The sequence below is a fragment of the Pogona vitticeps genome, chromosome 2 (assembly GCF_051106095.1).
Source record: "Pogona vitticeps strain Pit_001003342236 chromosome 2, PviZW2.1, whole genome shotgun sequence".
Classification (NCBI taxonomy): domain Eukaryota; kingdom Metazoa; phylum Chordata; class Lepidosauria; order Squamata; family Agamidae; genus Pogona; species Pogona vitticeps.
The window spans coordinates 32,729,244-32,744,760 of record NC_135784.1 but is presented as its reverse complement, the minus strand read 5'-3'; the positions used below and the strand labels follow the sequence as shown (position 1 = coordinate 32,744,760).

General features: G+C 44.6%; 1 protein-coding gene across 1 annotated transcript; it reads right to left on the bottom strand.

Annotated features, from left to right (window-relative positions):
• Nucleotides 1-1,166: 1,166 nt before the first annotated feature.
• Nucleotides 1,167-14,178, bottom strand: LOC110088050 (SH3 domain-binding protein 5-like). The gene is made up of 7 exons (XM_020810104.3): nt 14,044-14,178; nt 10,599-11,240; nt 9,137-9,199; nt 7,750-7,878; nt 5,660-5,821; nt 4,457-4,630; nt 1,167-2,988 (listed from the first exon to the last, which is right to left on the bottom strand). Exons 2-7 carry the CDS (start codon nt 10,806-10,808, stop codon nt 2,587-2,589), a joined length of 1,140 nt encoding a protein of 379 aa, XP_020665763.2. The 5' UTR covers nt 10,809-11,240; nt 14,044-14,178; the 3' UTR covers nt 1,167-2,586.
• Between the last annotated feature and the right edge of the window lie 1,339 nt (nt 14,179-15,517).

The following is a 15,517-nucleotide window of genomic DNA, read 5'->3' as shown; positions in this document are numbered from 1 at the left end:
ATGCAGATCACTAATCTATCTTTATGCCTGCTTCTGTTTTATGGCACCTCCAATCAAGTTCTGGATTCACATAAAGGTTCTAGTGACTATTCAGAAGGCAAATTAAAAATATAAAATGGATTGACTTGCAATGACTTCTAATGGGTCTGCTCTCAAATGTCATTACTTATATATACCAGGCTGGCAAGCTCTGGGACATATTTTCTGACCCTAAGACCTTGCCAAGAGGCAGCAAGACTACCCATGTGAAAATTAACTGAATGAAAGGTCATGCCTCATTTCCAAAAAAATCACAAAAACCACACAACACTTATGGGGTTTGAGGGGAAAAATCAGTTATATAAAATAATATTTATAAAGGTGCAGGACAAGTCTTTTTTCAGGAGAGAACTGCACCCTTGGAGGTGGAATTCCCTCATCTCTTTGGCAGAGTTGGCTGGGGTGAACTGATTTTAGATCTTGGGAGTGCAAAAACAAAGCCTTAGGAGGCGGCTTCCAGCTCTTGAGCCACCTGGTTTCTACCCTGATGTATACAAAACCAACACCAATAGGATGGATAAGAAAGTTCCACAAACGCAAGTCCCTGGTGAAGTACCAGCTGGGGGAAAGGAAAGGTGAAGACATGCTAGCTCGAAAGCACTGCACTTCCTATTCCTGTAGGAACCTCCATGTGTTCTACGTGAAGGATGGCTAGCTTTCTTTCTTCAGCTAGTAGTCCATACAGCAGATGTGAAAAAGAAACTAACCTAGGATTAACGAAGGGAGCTGGTAGAGCTCACAAATCCCTCACTGTGCCTTCCAGGAGAAGGGCCAGCAAGGGTACCTGTGGAGAGTGTGGTGGAGGGGGCTGTGTGGCCTGCCACCTGGGCGAGCTTGGGCAAACTGTACCCTTACAGAGCACCACCAGAAGGAGGGACTTGGTAAACTACATAATTCTGAGTAATTTACACCTAGAAAACTCTGGAAGGTATTAAGTATAAATCAGAATCAACTTGGCCTGTAACTATATTAGGGCTAACAAAGGCCTAATAAGGCCTTCCCTGTCAAAATTAATGGGAGGGCCCTCGTATTCACTTTCTGATCCATGCCTTGAGGAGATGAAAAACCATTTTTCTGATATGCATGACAAAAAAAACAAGCAAGAGAAGCGGAAGATTGAGAACAACTCTCAATAGGGCATAAACTTTACTTTAAATAAAATACACAGCAGAAGCCAGTCATATGAACACACACAGACACACATACAGAGTTGCTATCAGGCTGCCTCAAACCAGCAACTGGTTCTCATCACAGCCAGTAACCAGCAAACCTGTTTTCAGAGGTGGAAATTGCCACCCTCCCCAGAAAGCTGGGAGAAACGGGCTCAGAGAGATTGCTGGGAGGAGAAAAAGTGATTTCCTGGCCCCACCTTTTGCCACTTCTTAGTGCAAATAACATCCGGGGGAAGTCAGCATGGCAAATTGGGATGTGGCAAGAAGGTGAGACCAGGAGGTGGGGTGGGTAGGGAGGGTCATCCCAACAGAACAAGCCTCTCGCTCTGCTCTTTTCTCACCTCTTAGTGTTTGAAATGCAACCTCAGAATGCCAGTCTCGCCCCAGCTTTTGCACTGAACCAAGAATATAGGTCACCATCTTGAAGAAGCTATAAAGAGCTTGGCAGCTGCTATGATATGTAGTAGAGAATCTTTGCTAGGAAGGGACAAAACGGCATGCCTCTTGTAGTGTGTCAAAATGGCCCTGGAGGGGGTGCTAGAGTTCTGTTCCAAAAAGGCCATATCGTTCCAAAAAGGCCATATCGTTCCAAAAAGGCCATATCGTATGGCTCATGGGAGCCAGCAATGTGATGTAAATGGAGCAAGGAGGCTTTCTGGAATGCAGTTACAGGTGCAGTGGCACATCTGTACAGTGGCACTTCCTGTTGCAGCCCACCTGTGTTCCTCATCATCCAACCCAACAGAAAATAGTCATTGTAAAAACAGCAGCGTCTCTCCCCTCACCATTTCACCTTTCTCTCCATTGATCCAACAGGTTCAGATAAAATGTACTGGGTTGCAGAAATACTTCCAGCATGCAGTGCTCCCAGCAAACAGGTGCATGCTGGGGCCGGTGGGTAGGGCAGGCTGCTGGAGCTAGAAGAGTGGAACCAAAATGCCAGTCTCCAAGCAACTGGGGTCCAGATGAGCCCACGGTGTTCATAAGGCAAGACGTCTGGGTGACACCAAAGGCTGCTCAAGGGGATAGGGGAGGAATCATCCACTCATAGGCAACGTTTCACACAGGCAAGGCCCAGCATCACTATATAAACCATGCACTCAAAACGTTGCCTCCTTTGGCAACTACATTTTGCACCTCCAAGATTCTGGCTACCTCCCCATTCTCTTTAAGGACAGGACTTCAAGTAGCAGTAGGCAAACTACCACTCTCAAAACACCAGACTGCAAACCCAAGCATTCATCTGCAAGGTAACCACTACTGAGGGATGCTAGAAACCCCAGTCCAGCACAATCTCTGGAGAGCTGCACATGGCCCACCCCACCTTAAACAGAGCATGGGGTTCTGGAGCAGGGGACATATGGGGAGAGGGAGGTCAAAGGCTGATGCTACGGTGGTGTTTGAAAGGGTGAGGCTGAGCACTGCGGCGCTGTTCCCGCTCTTCAAGCTCATCACTGTTGAGACTGGCAGCGTCGGACAGGCCCAGAAGGTGCTCCACCGAGTCGAATTTCTGTAGGTCAGAGGCAATGGTCTGGAAGCTGAGCACTGAGAGGGTGTCAGAAGAGGTGGCTGGTTCAGGAGGTAGGGCCATATTGCCGTACAGCAAAATCGGGCTGGCTTCAGCACCCACTGGGGAAGCCCGCCGTCCAACTAGACGCTGGAGACGCCGGGCATGGATCTGCTCACTGATCTGCTCCAGGTTCCGCAAAGCCACGGAGTAGCGCATCTTCGCCTGGGCAACCTGCTGCTCCAGGGATGTTACCCTGGCCTTGTGCTCCTAGACAACACAGCAGAGGAGAGGCAAGAGATAACTATGGTGGTTGTTCACAGAGCAAGGATAAGCAAAACTCTGTTCTGGATTTCCCACTAGATTGCACGCACGCACGCACGCACGCACGCACGCACGCACACACACACACACACACACACACACACACACACACACACACACACACACACACACACACACACACACACACACACACAGAGCATTGGTCTTTACTTCTCACCAGCCAGTTTGCTTGTATGGTGCAAGCAGTTTGTTACTAATGAGTTGTGTTGTCATTGTTGGCTAAGCGCAGTGGTTTAGTTGTCTGTCTGTGGAAAGTATTTACAGAAAGGCGAAACCACAGAAGATATCCCTTGCCACTTTGGATTGATAAGAGAAATGCATAAAGCCAGAAAATTCCTGTGAAATACCTACATTCCTTCAAAAATGCCTTAAAATGCTCTTTAGAAAAGAGACCCTTAAAACAAGAAAAAAAATTCAATGTATCTCTAAAATATGCACCTCACAAACCTCACTATATGTGAATCTACATGTGAGGTGCCACAAAGCAAGTGTGAGGGACCCTTTTAGCCCAAGAGCCAAACTCAGTTTCAGGGAAGTTCTGAATAATTCCATTCATTTATTTACATTATTTAAATTCATTCTCACAAGTGGATGTGGGGGAGACGGTTGGGACCAAAACTACGAACCTATTTTAAGCTTCAAGCTCTTACTACAGGTAACATCATCTTACAAGTGGCATTTGAACCTTTTAGAATAGGTCCAAACTGAAAGAATGCTAGAACCCACCCCCCAAAAAAGGAACTTCCAGAGTACAAGATAAGGATCCCAGGAAGCTGGACTGAGTTTTCCGTTCCCACAAAAAATCAACAGGAGCTCTAAAACGCGTCTCTAAAACTGGCCAGTAGGTGAACAAAAACAGTGGTCCAATGCTCCTATTTTACAGAATAGATATATTGAGGCTGTCAGATAATCAATCAGCATAAAGCCAACCATAGCTCAGATGTGTTGCTGTTCCTGTTATTTTAACTGTGCTTTTTAAAAAAAAAAAAAAAGTTCACACTTAGAAATCTACGGAATTACTTCCCACAGAATATTATACAACCTTCTGCCAAGTAAGAAGCATAGAGGTAGGCACAGAACAGAAAAGTCTTTTTTAAAAAACACTATCTCCCAGAATCCTCCAGCCAGCACGGCCTTGAGCGCTGAAAGAATCTGCAAGTTCTGATGCAAAAAAATTTAAATCTTTTCCAACTTCTGGTTCTGTACAGTATTTAGAAAATGTTAGATGGCGTTTTGGCTGTAATTTGTGTCCCTTCAGTCCCAGCAATAAAGGGGGAATGGGCATGGGTCCAACTTCCAAATTTCAGCCCCTCATTCACCAGACGAGGTTCCCACAGGCTGCAGAGAGGGGCACGGTGAGACGTGAGAATTTGGATTGGGTTGGAGGTCTCACCTCAAGGATTTGGTTGAACTGAGCTTTCAGTTCAAAGTAAGGCTTGCTCTTCACGATGACACGCTTCAAGGACTTTTGTAGGGACTGGACTTTTGCCTCAGCCTGCTGGCACAGCTGAGTAACACGCTGATGCTCCCTCTCGCTGCGCAGCCGCTCCTCCTCAGCTTCATTCACCTGTGCAGCAAGGAAGAAAAGAGATCAAAACCAGGATAACTTTTCTCCCCAAGAGCCAGTAAGGGCCCATCTCTCAGTTTTCCTAACCTGACCTAGAGACAACCTGCCTTTCATCACCAAACACCCCTATTTTCTCAATAAGGGTTTAAAGAACGACTACGTTCTTCATTACCAGCAATCAAGCCTGTTTCTACTTGATGAGATACTTTGACAAGGAACCTTCAAGCCTCAAGACTCCATGCCTCCAGCTATCTTTTTTTTTCCTGATGAGTGTTCCACAGGTTAATATATTTGTGAAGGCTTTCATGGCCGGGATCTAATGGTTATTGTGGGTTTTTCGGACTCTTTGGCCATCTTCTGAAGGTTGTTCTTCCTAACGTCTTGTGCCAGTCTCTGTGGCCGGCATCTTCAGAGGACAGCACTCTGAAGGTGCCAGCATCAGAGACTGGAGAAAGGTTAGGAAGAACAACCTTCAGAACACGGCCAACAAGCCCGAAAAACCCACGACAACCATTCCACAGATTGCTCAAATGGCCTGTGCACAAAGTAATTATCTTTCCTTTAAGAAAGAAAGCACATAGAGATACATAGACAAACAGAGCAACCACAGAATGACTAGGTGATTGTCAAAAAAGTTCTGAATCTGATGCTTCTCATTCATGCCACAAAGCAACAGCTGTAACCATTATATGCAATATATGTTAAAAGGTTATTTGTGTTAATTTCCATCTTTGAGGAGAGAATGGTATTATTCCTGCTTTCTTCCCTTGTCAAGATTGCCTCAGAAAAAGAAAACTCAAATTAGGCTGCAGTTCATCATCCTCAAATGTGAGACAAATGAAAATGTGCATTGCTTTGATTTTCAAAAAACTTCCTACAGAAGTTTTTAGACTACAAATCCAAACATCTCTACTCGAGACATTTAATGATAATAGATTATGGGGGCTGCAGTCCCTATCCTGATCACAAAGAGATAGGAAGAGAAGGCCAGAAGGTACGGCTGGATCCTCTCCTAAGATGGGTAGCGACCTTGCACGTTGCATGATTGAGCATCTCTTGCCACGTGGGATCTAGCCGGTTCTTGTCTGCCATGACTCCCTGCTCAGCCACAAAAACCATCTCACGAGCCGCATTGTGCATGCTCACTGCCCGTTCATACCGAAGTGCAGCTTTCTGGGTCTCCTGCTGTGCCTGCCGTGATGGGAGGGAAAGGAAGATGGTGTCAATGCCACAAAAAGATTATTAATATCCCTACGCAGACCTGGGAGGAGGCACCAGGGGCATAATTCTGCACAAGAGTGTCCTTTTAACCCAGTGTGTGCAAGTTTAATACATCTCTTGAACAGAATTTCCTCCCTGCCTTCAACTTGCCATGGGTTGTATGCCTGCTAATGCCATGCCACCACAATTTAGAGGCAAACTGGAAAAAAAAGCTATTTTAAAGCAAGCAGGAAATGCTTATTTTCAAGAGGGTTTCATGATTTATTGGTGCATTTCACCAGTATGTGCAGTGGGGTGGATGAGGGCAGCAGGAAAACACCTCGGAATGGTTTATGTTGTCCACGTGGTTCTATCCACTTCCTCTCCATGTCTTTCTCATATACACGCTACCTGAAGTGTTGGTACAGGAGTGGGCAAATTCTGGGCATGGGAGTTATTTTCCCCATTTACTAGAACCCTAAAGTCCCAGTGTTGAAACCCAGGTGCAAAAGAGGGTGGGGCTAGGGCACAGAATCATAAAATGATGGAGTTGGAAGGGGTCTATCAGGCCATCGCGTCCAACCCTCTGCTCAAGGCAGGAATCAAAATCAAAGCAGGCCTGATACAGGGTTAACCAATTTTCTCTTGAAAACTGGAGCGCTCGACCCCTGCTGTGGTAATTGGTTCCATTGTCATACTGCTCTGACAATTACATTTTTCCCCTGATCTGGGAAAAGCCTAAATCTGGCTTCTTGTCGCTTGAGCCGATTGTTACGTGTCCTGTACTCTGGGAGGAATGAGAACAGATCCTGCCCCTGCTCTCTATGACTACATTTCAAGTATTTGAAAAGGGCTCTCCTATCTCCCCTCACTCTTCTTTTCTCAAGACTTAGGTGGGTGTTAGTCACAGGGCCAATTGCCCATGGAAGCAACACCTTTGTCCCCCTCAAAGTCCAGCAGAAAGGCTGGGGGACTCTGCTTGATAAAAAGTGAGGTGCTCATTGCAGTGAGAAGCAGAGACGGGAATCCTTAACGAAACTCTTTGTAAGTGGAGTTCTTCCACAACCTACTTTTTAAATCTACTACACAATGAGTCCAGAATAATCCTGAAACTTAGCTTTGACCCTTTAAAGCAACAGTGGAAATCTCTGAGGATCAAGAGTCCTATTTGTGTTCTCATCTAGAGAGCAGCTCCCCACTTCCAACCCCTTTGGACCTGGCCTTTATTTTGTGTCCAAATTGAGAAGCTCCTGGGCACTTTGATTTATTCTCTAGATGTAATCTCCCCTGGATTTCTGACTTTGTTAGGCCAGGAAACAGTCACTTCTGCTTTCTTTAGAAAAGGCCCGGTCCCCCAACCCTCCAAAGATTATATTCAAAAGGCAAAGTGTATTGCTCCAGAGGCTTCTTAGAGAAAAATCTGCTCATGGAAGGGAGGGGGGGCAATGTGTAGGCTGCATAATTAAATTATAAACTGCCACACAGTGCTTTAAGCACTTTGGGGTGGCATATTATCAGCACTTTTTTGCTTTTTTCCCTATTGATTGATTGATTGATTGATTGATTGATTGATTGATTGATTGATTGATTGATTGATTGATTGATTGATTGATTGATTGATGGAACTTATACTCCACCCATCTAGTGGCAAGCCACTACTCTGGGTGGCTACAAAATAAACAAACACAGATACACAGAAAGAAAATTTTTAAAAATACGCTTTTTTAAAAAAAAAGGTAAAACCCAACTTAAACCCTATTATCTGTTCAGGGGATCTGAAAGAGATTTATCTGGAGAGCTGCCCTGTAGTTGCACTGGACTCATCCTTTCTTTAAAGTTTCTTACTCTAAAACAGCCAAAGGCAGCAAGAATCTTGGAAATACAACACAGTGAAAACAAGGGCACATCAGCACATCTACCTCCTTGGCCAAACGCCTGGCCTCGTAATATGGGCGCGCTTTCTCAATGCAATTCCCCAGCTGAGAGCCCTGGGCATTGAGCTTCCTGGCAGATTCTGACAAGATCCTCCGGTATGTGGTGCGGGCTTCCTGTTGACATCAAAGGAGCAGCTGTGTTAGTCTGTCGCAGGTGGCATCTTAAAAACTAACAAGTTTCTTTGACCGAAGCTTTAATGGGCTATAGCCCACTGCTTCAGACACATCTAAAGAATCAGGATACAGTCCACAAAAGCTGATGCAGGTTAAAACTTGTCAGGGCTGAATCCTCTTTGTCCCTTATGCTTGCACGATGATTCATTATCCAAGCAGCTGGACTCTTCGTTACACTTATGGGTGCTTCCCTGCGCGATCATAAATGTTGTTTATTTTAATGGGACGATCTCTGGCTCCACAAATGAAATACCATGCTGAGAACGAACCCTACAATTTCGTATGCTAATTAAGCTATAAATTAAGCACTTTGTGTTACTAAAGCAGCAAATAAGTGTAAGTTAAATATGAAATATCTTTCAATCACCATCCGATGGGGTGCAGAGTGGGGGCCTCCATCACTGTTATAATCCAAATTGTGGGAAGAACAGCATGACTTACAGGACTAATTGAGCTCAATGGGATTAATGTCTTAGTAAACAGGGACAGGATGTATGCATATCAGTGGTTGTGTTTTTCCTTAGGTCAGCAGTGGGACATCTGTGGCCCTCCAGATATTGTTGAATTGCAGCTCCCATTAGTCTCAGCTATTGCAACCAGTGGTGAAGGCTGATGGGACTGGAGGTCTGATAAAACCTAGAAGGGTGCACTTTCTACACCCCTGAGCTAGTCCTTCCATGGCCTTTGCTGCTAGTCCTCTGAGTTAGAGCTGGCCACTGGTCAGGGAGCGGGAGGAATAACAACATCATCAAACCCAGCTTAAGTGGATGGAAGTGGGGCCAGGGATCACTGAGCTATATGTTCAAGCAGAGTAAACCTGGCACAATAATCACTGCTTCCTTCTCCAAATCACTCTTGCTGCACTGTGGGTGGCAAGGGAAGCAGTGTATAAAGCAGCTTTTCATACAACTCCAGGCATACAAGCCTGTGTACACGCATATGCACACAAACAGATGCAAAAAGCTACATATTTTGGACTACAGCTCCCACAACCCCACAATCCATATGGCCAATTGGAGGACTCTGGCAGTTATAGTTTGATAAAAACAAACAGACCCCTAACCTTCCTGGATATTAACACATACACAGTAGCTTATCAAACAGAAAGCTGACTATTGGTAGGGAAGGGATGGAAGACAGGATGCATTCAAAAGGGGAGCAGACGTCCAGAGAGTTTTGGAAATGTTGCCTTACTCACATCCAACTGCAACTCCACCCGATTTATTTCCTCATTGGCCTGATTGAGGTGCTCCAGCTCCTCCTGGGTCAGAGAGATAAGAGGGCAAGGCTCAAGAAGAGGCACTGATGCAATGTTCTTCCTCAAAGGGCTTGGTACTGTGTGGCATGTACTGCACATTCATCCCCAAGGACCTCAACCCTATCTCAGTCAACTCCCATGCAGGGAGAGTGGGTGTACGAATGTTTACATATACACAAAGAAACAAACCAACCCTATTTCTCATTGGGAGGAAGAGGTGGGGAACTACATACAGATGTACTCCATACTGCTAAAACAGATACAAGTCTTCAAAAGATGTTTTCTACTTTGGCTTGTTAGTAAGAACTAAGGATGAAAGACGAACACAGAGACGGATGAGGTGCGATACAGCCAGGCCCCCAATTCTGCCCACTGAATATATGGATCCAAAGCCACAGGTCTCTAAATAGAAACAGGTTTCTAAGTTTATGTTCCTCTCTCCAAGAACACGATCCTTTCTGTTCCATGCAGTAGTCATAGGGAGGAAGAGGTAGCAGTTGGTGGGGCCACACTGAAATCTGCATCTCAATTGTGAAGAAAATCTCTCTGGTCCAAGTGTCATCTGTCATCATTTGGCTTTTTTCTATCACTATTTGACATAGTGATAGAAAATTTCTTTCAAGGAATTTTCAAGGGTAGCATTCAAGACTCTGGTTTGGATGAGCATGTAACAAGAAGGAGGCAAATTCATGGCCCTTGCTTTCAGTGCATTTTATAAGTTAAGAGTGTGCTGGATTGTTTCTGACAGGCAAAGCTTAATTCTGGCCACTATACAGTTTGGGGCTGGCCAAGATGACTGGCCAAAACTTGGAGATGCTGGAATCAATCTAATATTGCTGACTTCTGATTGAATACATTTTACATTTTCTAGAACAAAGACTGGCAACTGAAATTCTTGAAAACAAAACCAATAACAATCTAGCAGGGTCATCCTATTTTGGTTGCCAACTCCTAACGGTTTCCCTGGTAATAATATAGACCAACCAGTTTGAATTTTGTATACGCCGCTAGAATGGAACCCAGCAAGGCATTTACATGGTACAGTTATGGGGATGCAGAATGTCTCATAGGTCTGCCATTCAGGTGCCTGCTAGAAATAAGAATTTAGCTCAGAGGAGGATTTCAGGATTTGCGGCCGAATCCAAATGCCTTGGTATGCTGAGCCAATCCTTTGGACTACCTAAAGCACCATCATTGCTGGTTTCCTAGGCTTAGAATGGTTATTCCATCCCACACTACACCCCTGTAGTACTAAAGGACTGAAATGCATCTTTTGAGGCTAAGCAACAGGGGACATGTTGAGATATTTGATCATACCATTTTGCCTTTTGACCTGCCCATCACTGGAATGCCATCCTGGAAAACATAGCTAAAATTGGATTTGGTTCTTGCTTTCTCTCACCTGGATGCGAGGATCAAGTTCTTCCTCTTCTTCCTCCTCCTCCTTTTTGGGGGGGCTTTTGGCATCTCCACCACCATCACAGAGGGCTTCAGACCCAGAGGTCCTCTGTTCTTCTCTCTCTTCTGTGGGTGTCCGCAGCTCCCCGGGAGGTGTCTGTCGCCCATCCCCCATGTTCATGCCCAGCACCAACCGCTGGTCGGAACCCTCCATCTCAGGCTTCGTCAGCCCCTCTGCAATCCTCAGGCTCCCTGTGTGGGTGGGCTGGCCTTCTCACAAAAGAACAGGCACCATTTTAACAGGCCCATTTGCAGAGAGCCAGCATGAGGCTTCTCCTTTCACTGAGATGCATCTGGCACATGCGGAGAATGAATGTGGCAGAATTTACTGCTGCAAGCTAGAGAGCAATGATGCACCTTTGGAGTGTCAGATTAACTGAATGCCTTCGGAAAACTGTGGAGCTCTGGCCCTAGAAATTCCCTAGTTGGCACATACAGCAGGTATGCACGCATGGAGGGGGTGGAGAAAATTCCCCACCAGGCATATCCTCCACCCCCTCTCCCGTGGCCCACCCTTAAGACGCTTCTTCAATGCAGCATCTAGCAGCAAAGACCAAGGAACTGAAGGAAGCACACATAGACACAGCTAAGGAAGAAAACAAAAATAGAAGATGTTAAAAACTAAGAAGCTTTTTTTTAAAAAAAACTGCCAATAACTCTGCAGTAATGGCCTATTTATTGATCAAACTGAGTTGTGTCCAAACTTTGCCCCACAATGAGACACAGAGTGACTCACATAATTTAAGAAAAATTATGTAAAACCAAGAAAAATTTTAATATTAACATACAAATAAACAAACTGTACTATTATGACACAACTGAATTAAAACAAATTCCAAGCACATCCGTTTCCCTGGAAACCAGTGTGAAAGAAGAAATACAGTTGTCATCAGCAAAATGTCTGTAACGCTTTGGCAATCTAACTCAATCCTGCATTTGGAATCCATGTGTTGGCAAGCACTGAAACCTGAAGCCTGGATAACCTTTTTTTAATGTTACAGTTTATTATATTTCATTATGCTTCTTTATTTTATGCTTCTTTATTTTATGTGTTTTGATTTTATTTTCTGAACCGCCAAGAGAACCACATCTACTGGGAAACACAGAAATGTAATGAAAAAGTGAAAGCACTTTTTTCCAATCTTATACAGCTTTAGTTCCTGAAAATGGAATTGTGATAGCTGAGAAACTGATAAAAATGCACAAATACACAAATCTTCCACCAAGCCTACTTTGAATTTTTCTTCTGTGTATTACAAGAAGATTTTTTTTCCAGCAAATGGTTTTAGTTATGGATCACCCATCAGAGTTCTCAGAAATCTAAAAACCAAACGGTTTCTGACCTTGTAGTGCAAGTCAGTCACTGTTACAACTACAAATAGTTTGGTGGAAGGTCAGGAATAAGCAAAATGCAGGCCTCCAGGTGTTGATGAACTAGAGTTCTCATCAGTCTTAGCAAGCATACTCAACGGTGCTGCATCAAACATTACAGCAAACAGCATCAGCACAAGTAACACACTTGAGCACTGGAATGACTCCAGACAGGGCCATATATAGGTATGTATATGTATGTTTTGGAAATGGCCATTTCTAATCATGCTTAAATAGCTAACAAATTGTCCTTGCCTAATTTTGATTTCCTCCCACCTTAAATAATCAAAGAACAAAACAAGAAATCCTCACGTTCCAGGTTTCCAGATGGAAGCACTACATTTCTGAACTTCTGAATGCCCATGTGACAACTACACTTTACCAATGGCAAAACGTATTTGTACAGTTTATTTACCAACACACCCACCCACCTTTCTGTTGTTAACTACCAAGAAATAAACCAAAGTTATTTCCTGCAACCACCAGTGGGTGTCCCATGATGCACTGTGCTTCTTTCTTTGTGCATGGATATTGTGAGACCAAAACTGCACAGGCTGGTTGGTTCAAATGGTTACTGAACAAAAAAACTGTAAGACAAAAACCCACCTTCTTGTATGTGACTTGATTTTTTTTCCCAACCATCTTTAGGACTCTACACTCCCTCTCTTTCCTCAGAACCCTCCATGAAGTTTTTTGTGGGCTTTTTTTGGCCTGAACCCTTCAACCTAATCCCACAGCCTTCATTTGCTTCTGAAGCCAAGCCTAAATATCTACGTATATACTGTACTGTGCTTCCCTTGTGCACCATGATTTCTATCTTCTTCCTAGCACCTTCTTCTGTCCCCTCGCACTCACCTCAAATTTTAATCAGTAAGCTGCACAAAGCACTAACTACAGCTACCACATAAATAGCTGCCATTAGTGCCTTTCATCTTGTGTCAATTTTCAAACCAAACTAATAATTAGTGAATGAAGCAAATTTTCATCCTACATGTTTAGCTACCACACAGCCATCTCATCCCACAGATTCCGGAAACAAAGGCCACTATTCCATTGAGTTTGTGCTCAGCAGAAAGTCCCACCAACCTAGTCACACAGGGTCATGCCGCTTGTGCAACTGTTGCCACTGTGCAAAAGATGATCTCCATGAAGGAAACCAACCTTCGTTTGCACAACAGCAGTGCTTGTGCAAGGGGTGAGATCCCATGTTACTTTATTGTCGGGATTTTCCAATTTGCAGAATCTCAATAGAATACCAGACAAAAAGCCTTGTAGTATCTTGAAGATGAGTAAGTCACACAGGTGGAGAATATGTTCTGAGGTGCAACAGATGTTATTACACTACAGTTCCTATCGGTCCTTGCCTGCACAGCCACAGAAAAGGGATGACTGGAACTGGGGTCGAAAAACACTGGAATATCCACACATTCCACAACCAGGTGGACAATATGTTATCCCCTTCTGAATAACCGTAAAACCTACTGCTGTTTCTGTGGAGGCAGTCGTGTTTATTTTGCACCCACCCCAGATATCCGTAATTAAATTACAGTACAAATATGTATGTTTCTGTATGTCATCTCCCTGCAACCCCATTTACTGCCTATCTGTTATGCTTATCGGATGGCAAGAACTCTAGTCCAGGAAAGCTCGTGTCATAATAACCAATCTGTTCAGAAACCCAAACTAACATGGCCACCCCTCTGGAAAGATATCACGAAGAATTTATAAACCAGAACAAGAAGCTAGAAGCGCATGACAGCTGGAGCCCACCCCGAGGGGGGTTTTCGGGCTTGGGCATGGATTTGCACCCCAGGAGCCCGTGGTCTAAAAATCCAGCCCCACCAACCACCACCAGCCACTCCCTCGCCCGGTGGGCTACCACACTGCCCCCCCCACCAGGCTATGCCTTCTCCTCCGATTGCACCGGCATGTCCGCTCCGGCATTGTTTTCCCATTTCTCTACCGAAGATCCCCGCCACCAAAGGCAGACAGAGAAGCAAAAAAATGGTTCTATTTACCTTCAGGTCCAAAGGCAACCCCCCCTTCGCCAACCCCAGCCCAACCGGAAGCGGAAGTCGTGTCCGGCACAGAGAAGCCGCCCTACTCTGAGCCTTCGTACGTACAACATGGCGGCTTCCTGAGTCCAGTGAGGTTTCTTATTTTATATATCTGGCGTGTTCCGTCGCCTAGAAGCGGGCCCTTTGGAGGCAGCGTGGTCGCCTCTGGAATTTTCAAACGTGAAAGAGAATCGATTTTCTGAAAGGCACAGTCCTGGTCCTCTAAACAGCGAGTTGAGAGACCCAGTGGGAAGCGCCATATTGGGTTACGGACAAATAGACTGGCGTGTGGGAGGAACCTGAGATGGAACGAGCTGTTTTTTGTACCACCCGGGGGGCCTCCTCAAGATGGTCTCGTTTCTGGTGGGGAGGCCGGCTGGGCAGGCAACTGTCGGGAAAAGAAACACAATTTGTGTTCTCTATTAATTACGCTGTATTTTGCAACTTTTTCTGCAAGAGATTAGTCTGGCGAATTGCTAACTACGGCTAAGCAGGTGGTTGGTGGCCATTTTAGAATTAGTGGCCAGAATCCTATACTGTACTGTAAAGTCACAAAGAGAGAGTCGGTCTCCTTAAGCCTTAGAAGAGACATTTCAACAAGCCCTAACTCTTTCCTTGAAAGGAACTTCTTTCAGCCTCCTGATCATTTTGCAACACTGTACTGTCTTGCCACTGCCTTGTTTCCTGTTTGCCGGGCCTTCCTCACCACTGTCTCAATATGTTGAACATAAAAGCACCATGAGTTCCACATCAAGTTATCCTCTTCCCTCACTTTTCTTTTCTTTCTTTTTTTTTAACATCTTGCTTCATGACTATATAGAGAAAGCTCCCACATTTTTGTGACCTTTTACTTGGCCAAATAAAGGCATTAACACCACTTGGGTTTGGTTCCCCCCCACCTAAACAGTATGACTACGGTTGTTCAGACCATTGAGGGAGGACTTTTCCATTCTTGTAAATAACTGCTCTGACAAAAATTACACAGAGGGAGCTCTCCCCATCAGTGTAAAAAAAATTAGGAGGTTTAAAAAGTTACTTTACTGGGCTACAGTTTCAAGAATCCCCAGACATTTATTATTTATTTACAGTATTTGACTTTCATACCACCCATCTGGCTGCCAGGGCCAGTCTAGGTGCTTCACAACTTGAAATAATATAAAAACAATAAACATAACAATTAAACATCAAACATAAACAAGCAGCATAACTAAAACCTAAAATAATTAAGATAATTTAAAGGCAAGGTGGCAGTACAGGTAATAAAACACTGAAACAGCCACTGTGTTACAGTGTTGTAGACTCCAGAAAAGCCATGTTTTCAGTGATTGTAAAGGTTCCCAGTGAAGAACCCAGGAGAGTTTTGGGCGGGAGATCCTTCCAAAGACAAGGACTGACCAACGAAAAGGCCCAATTTCTGGTTTTCTCCCTCCAGGCC

Bases quoted from the DNA above. Each gene is read 5' to 3' on its own strand.
- LOC110088050 (XM_020810104.3), bottom strand. From the start codon at position 10,808: ATGGAGGGTTCCGACCAGCGGTTGGTGCTGGGCATGAACATGGGGGAT. The intron at 9,200-10,598 runs GTGAGAGAAAGC...TCTCTGACCCAG, and splicing joins AACTTGATCCTCGCATCCAG to GAGGAGCTGGAGCACCTCAA. The intron at 4,631-5,659 runs GTCGCTACCCAT...CTTGCTGCACAG, and splicing joins TCAATCATGCAACGTGCAAG to GTGAATGAAGCTGAGGAGGA.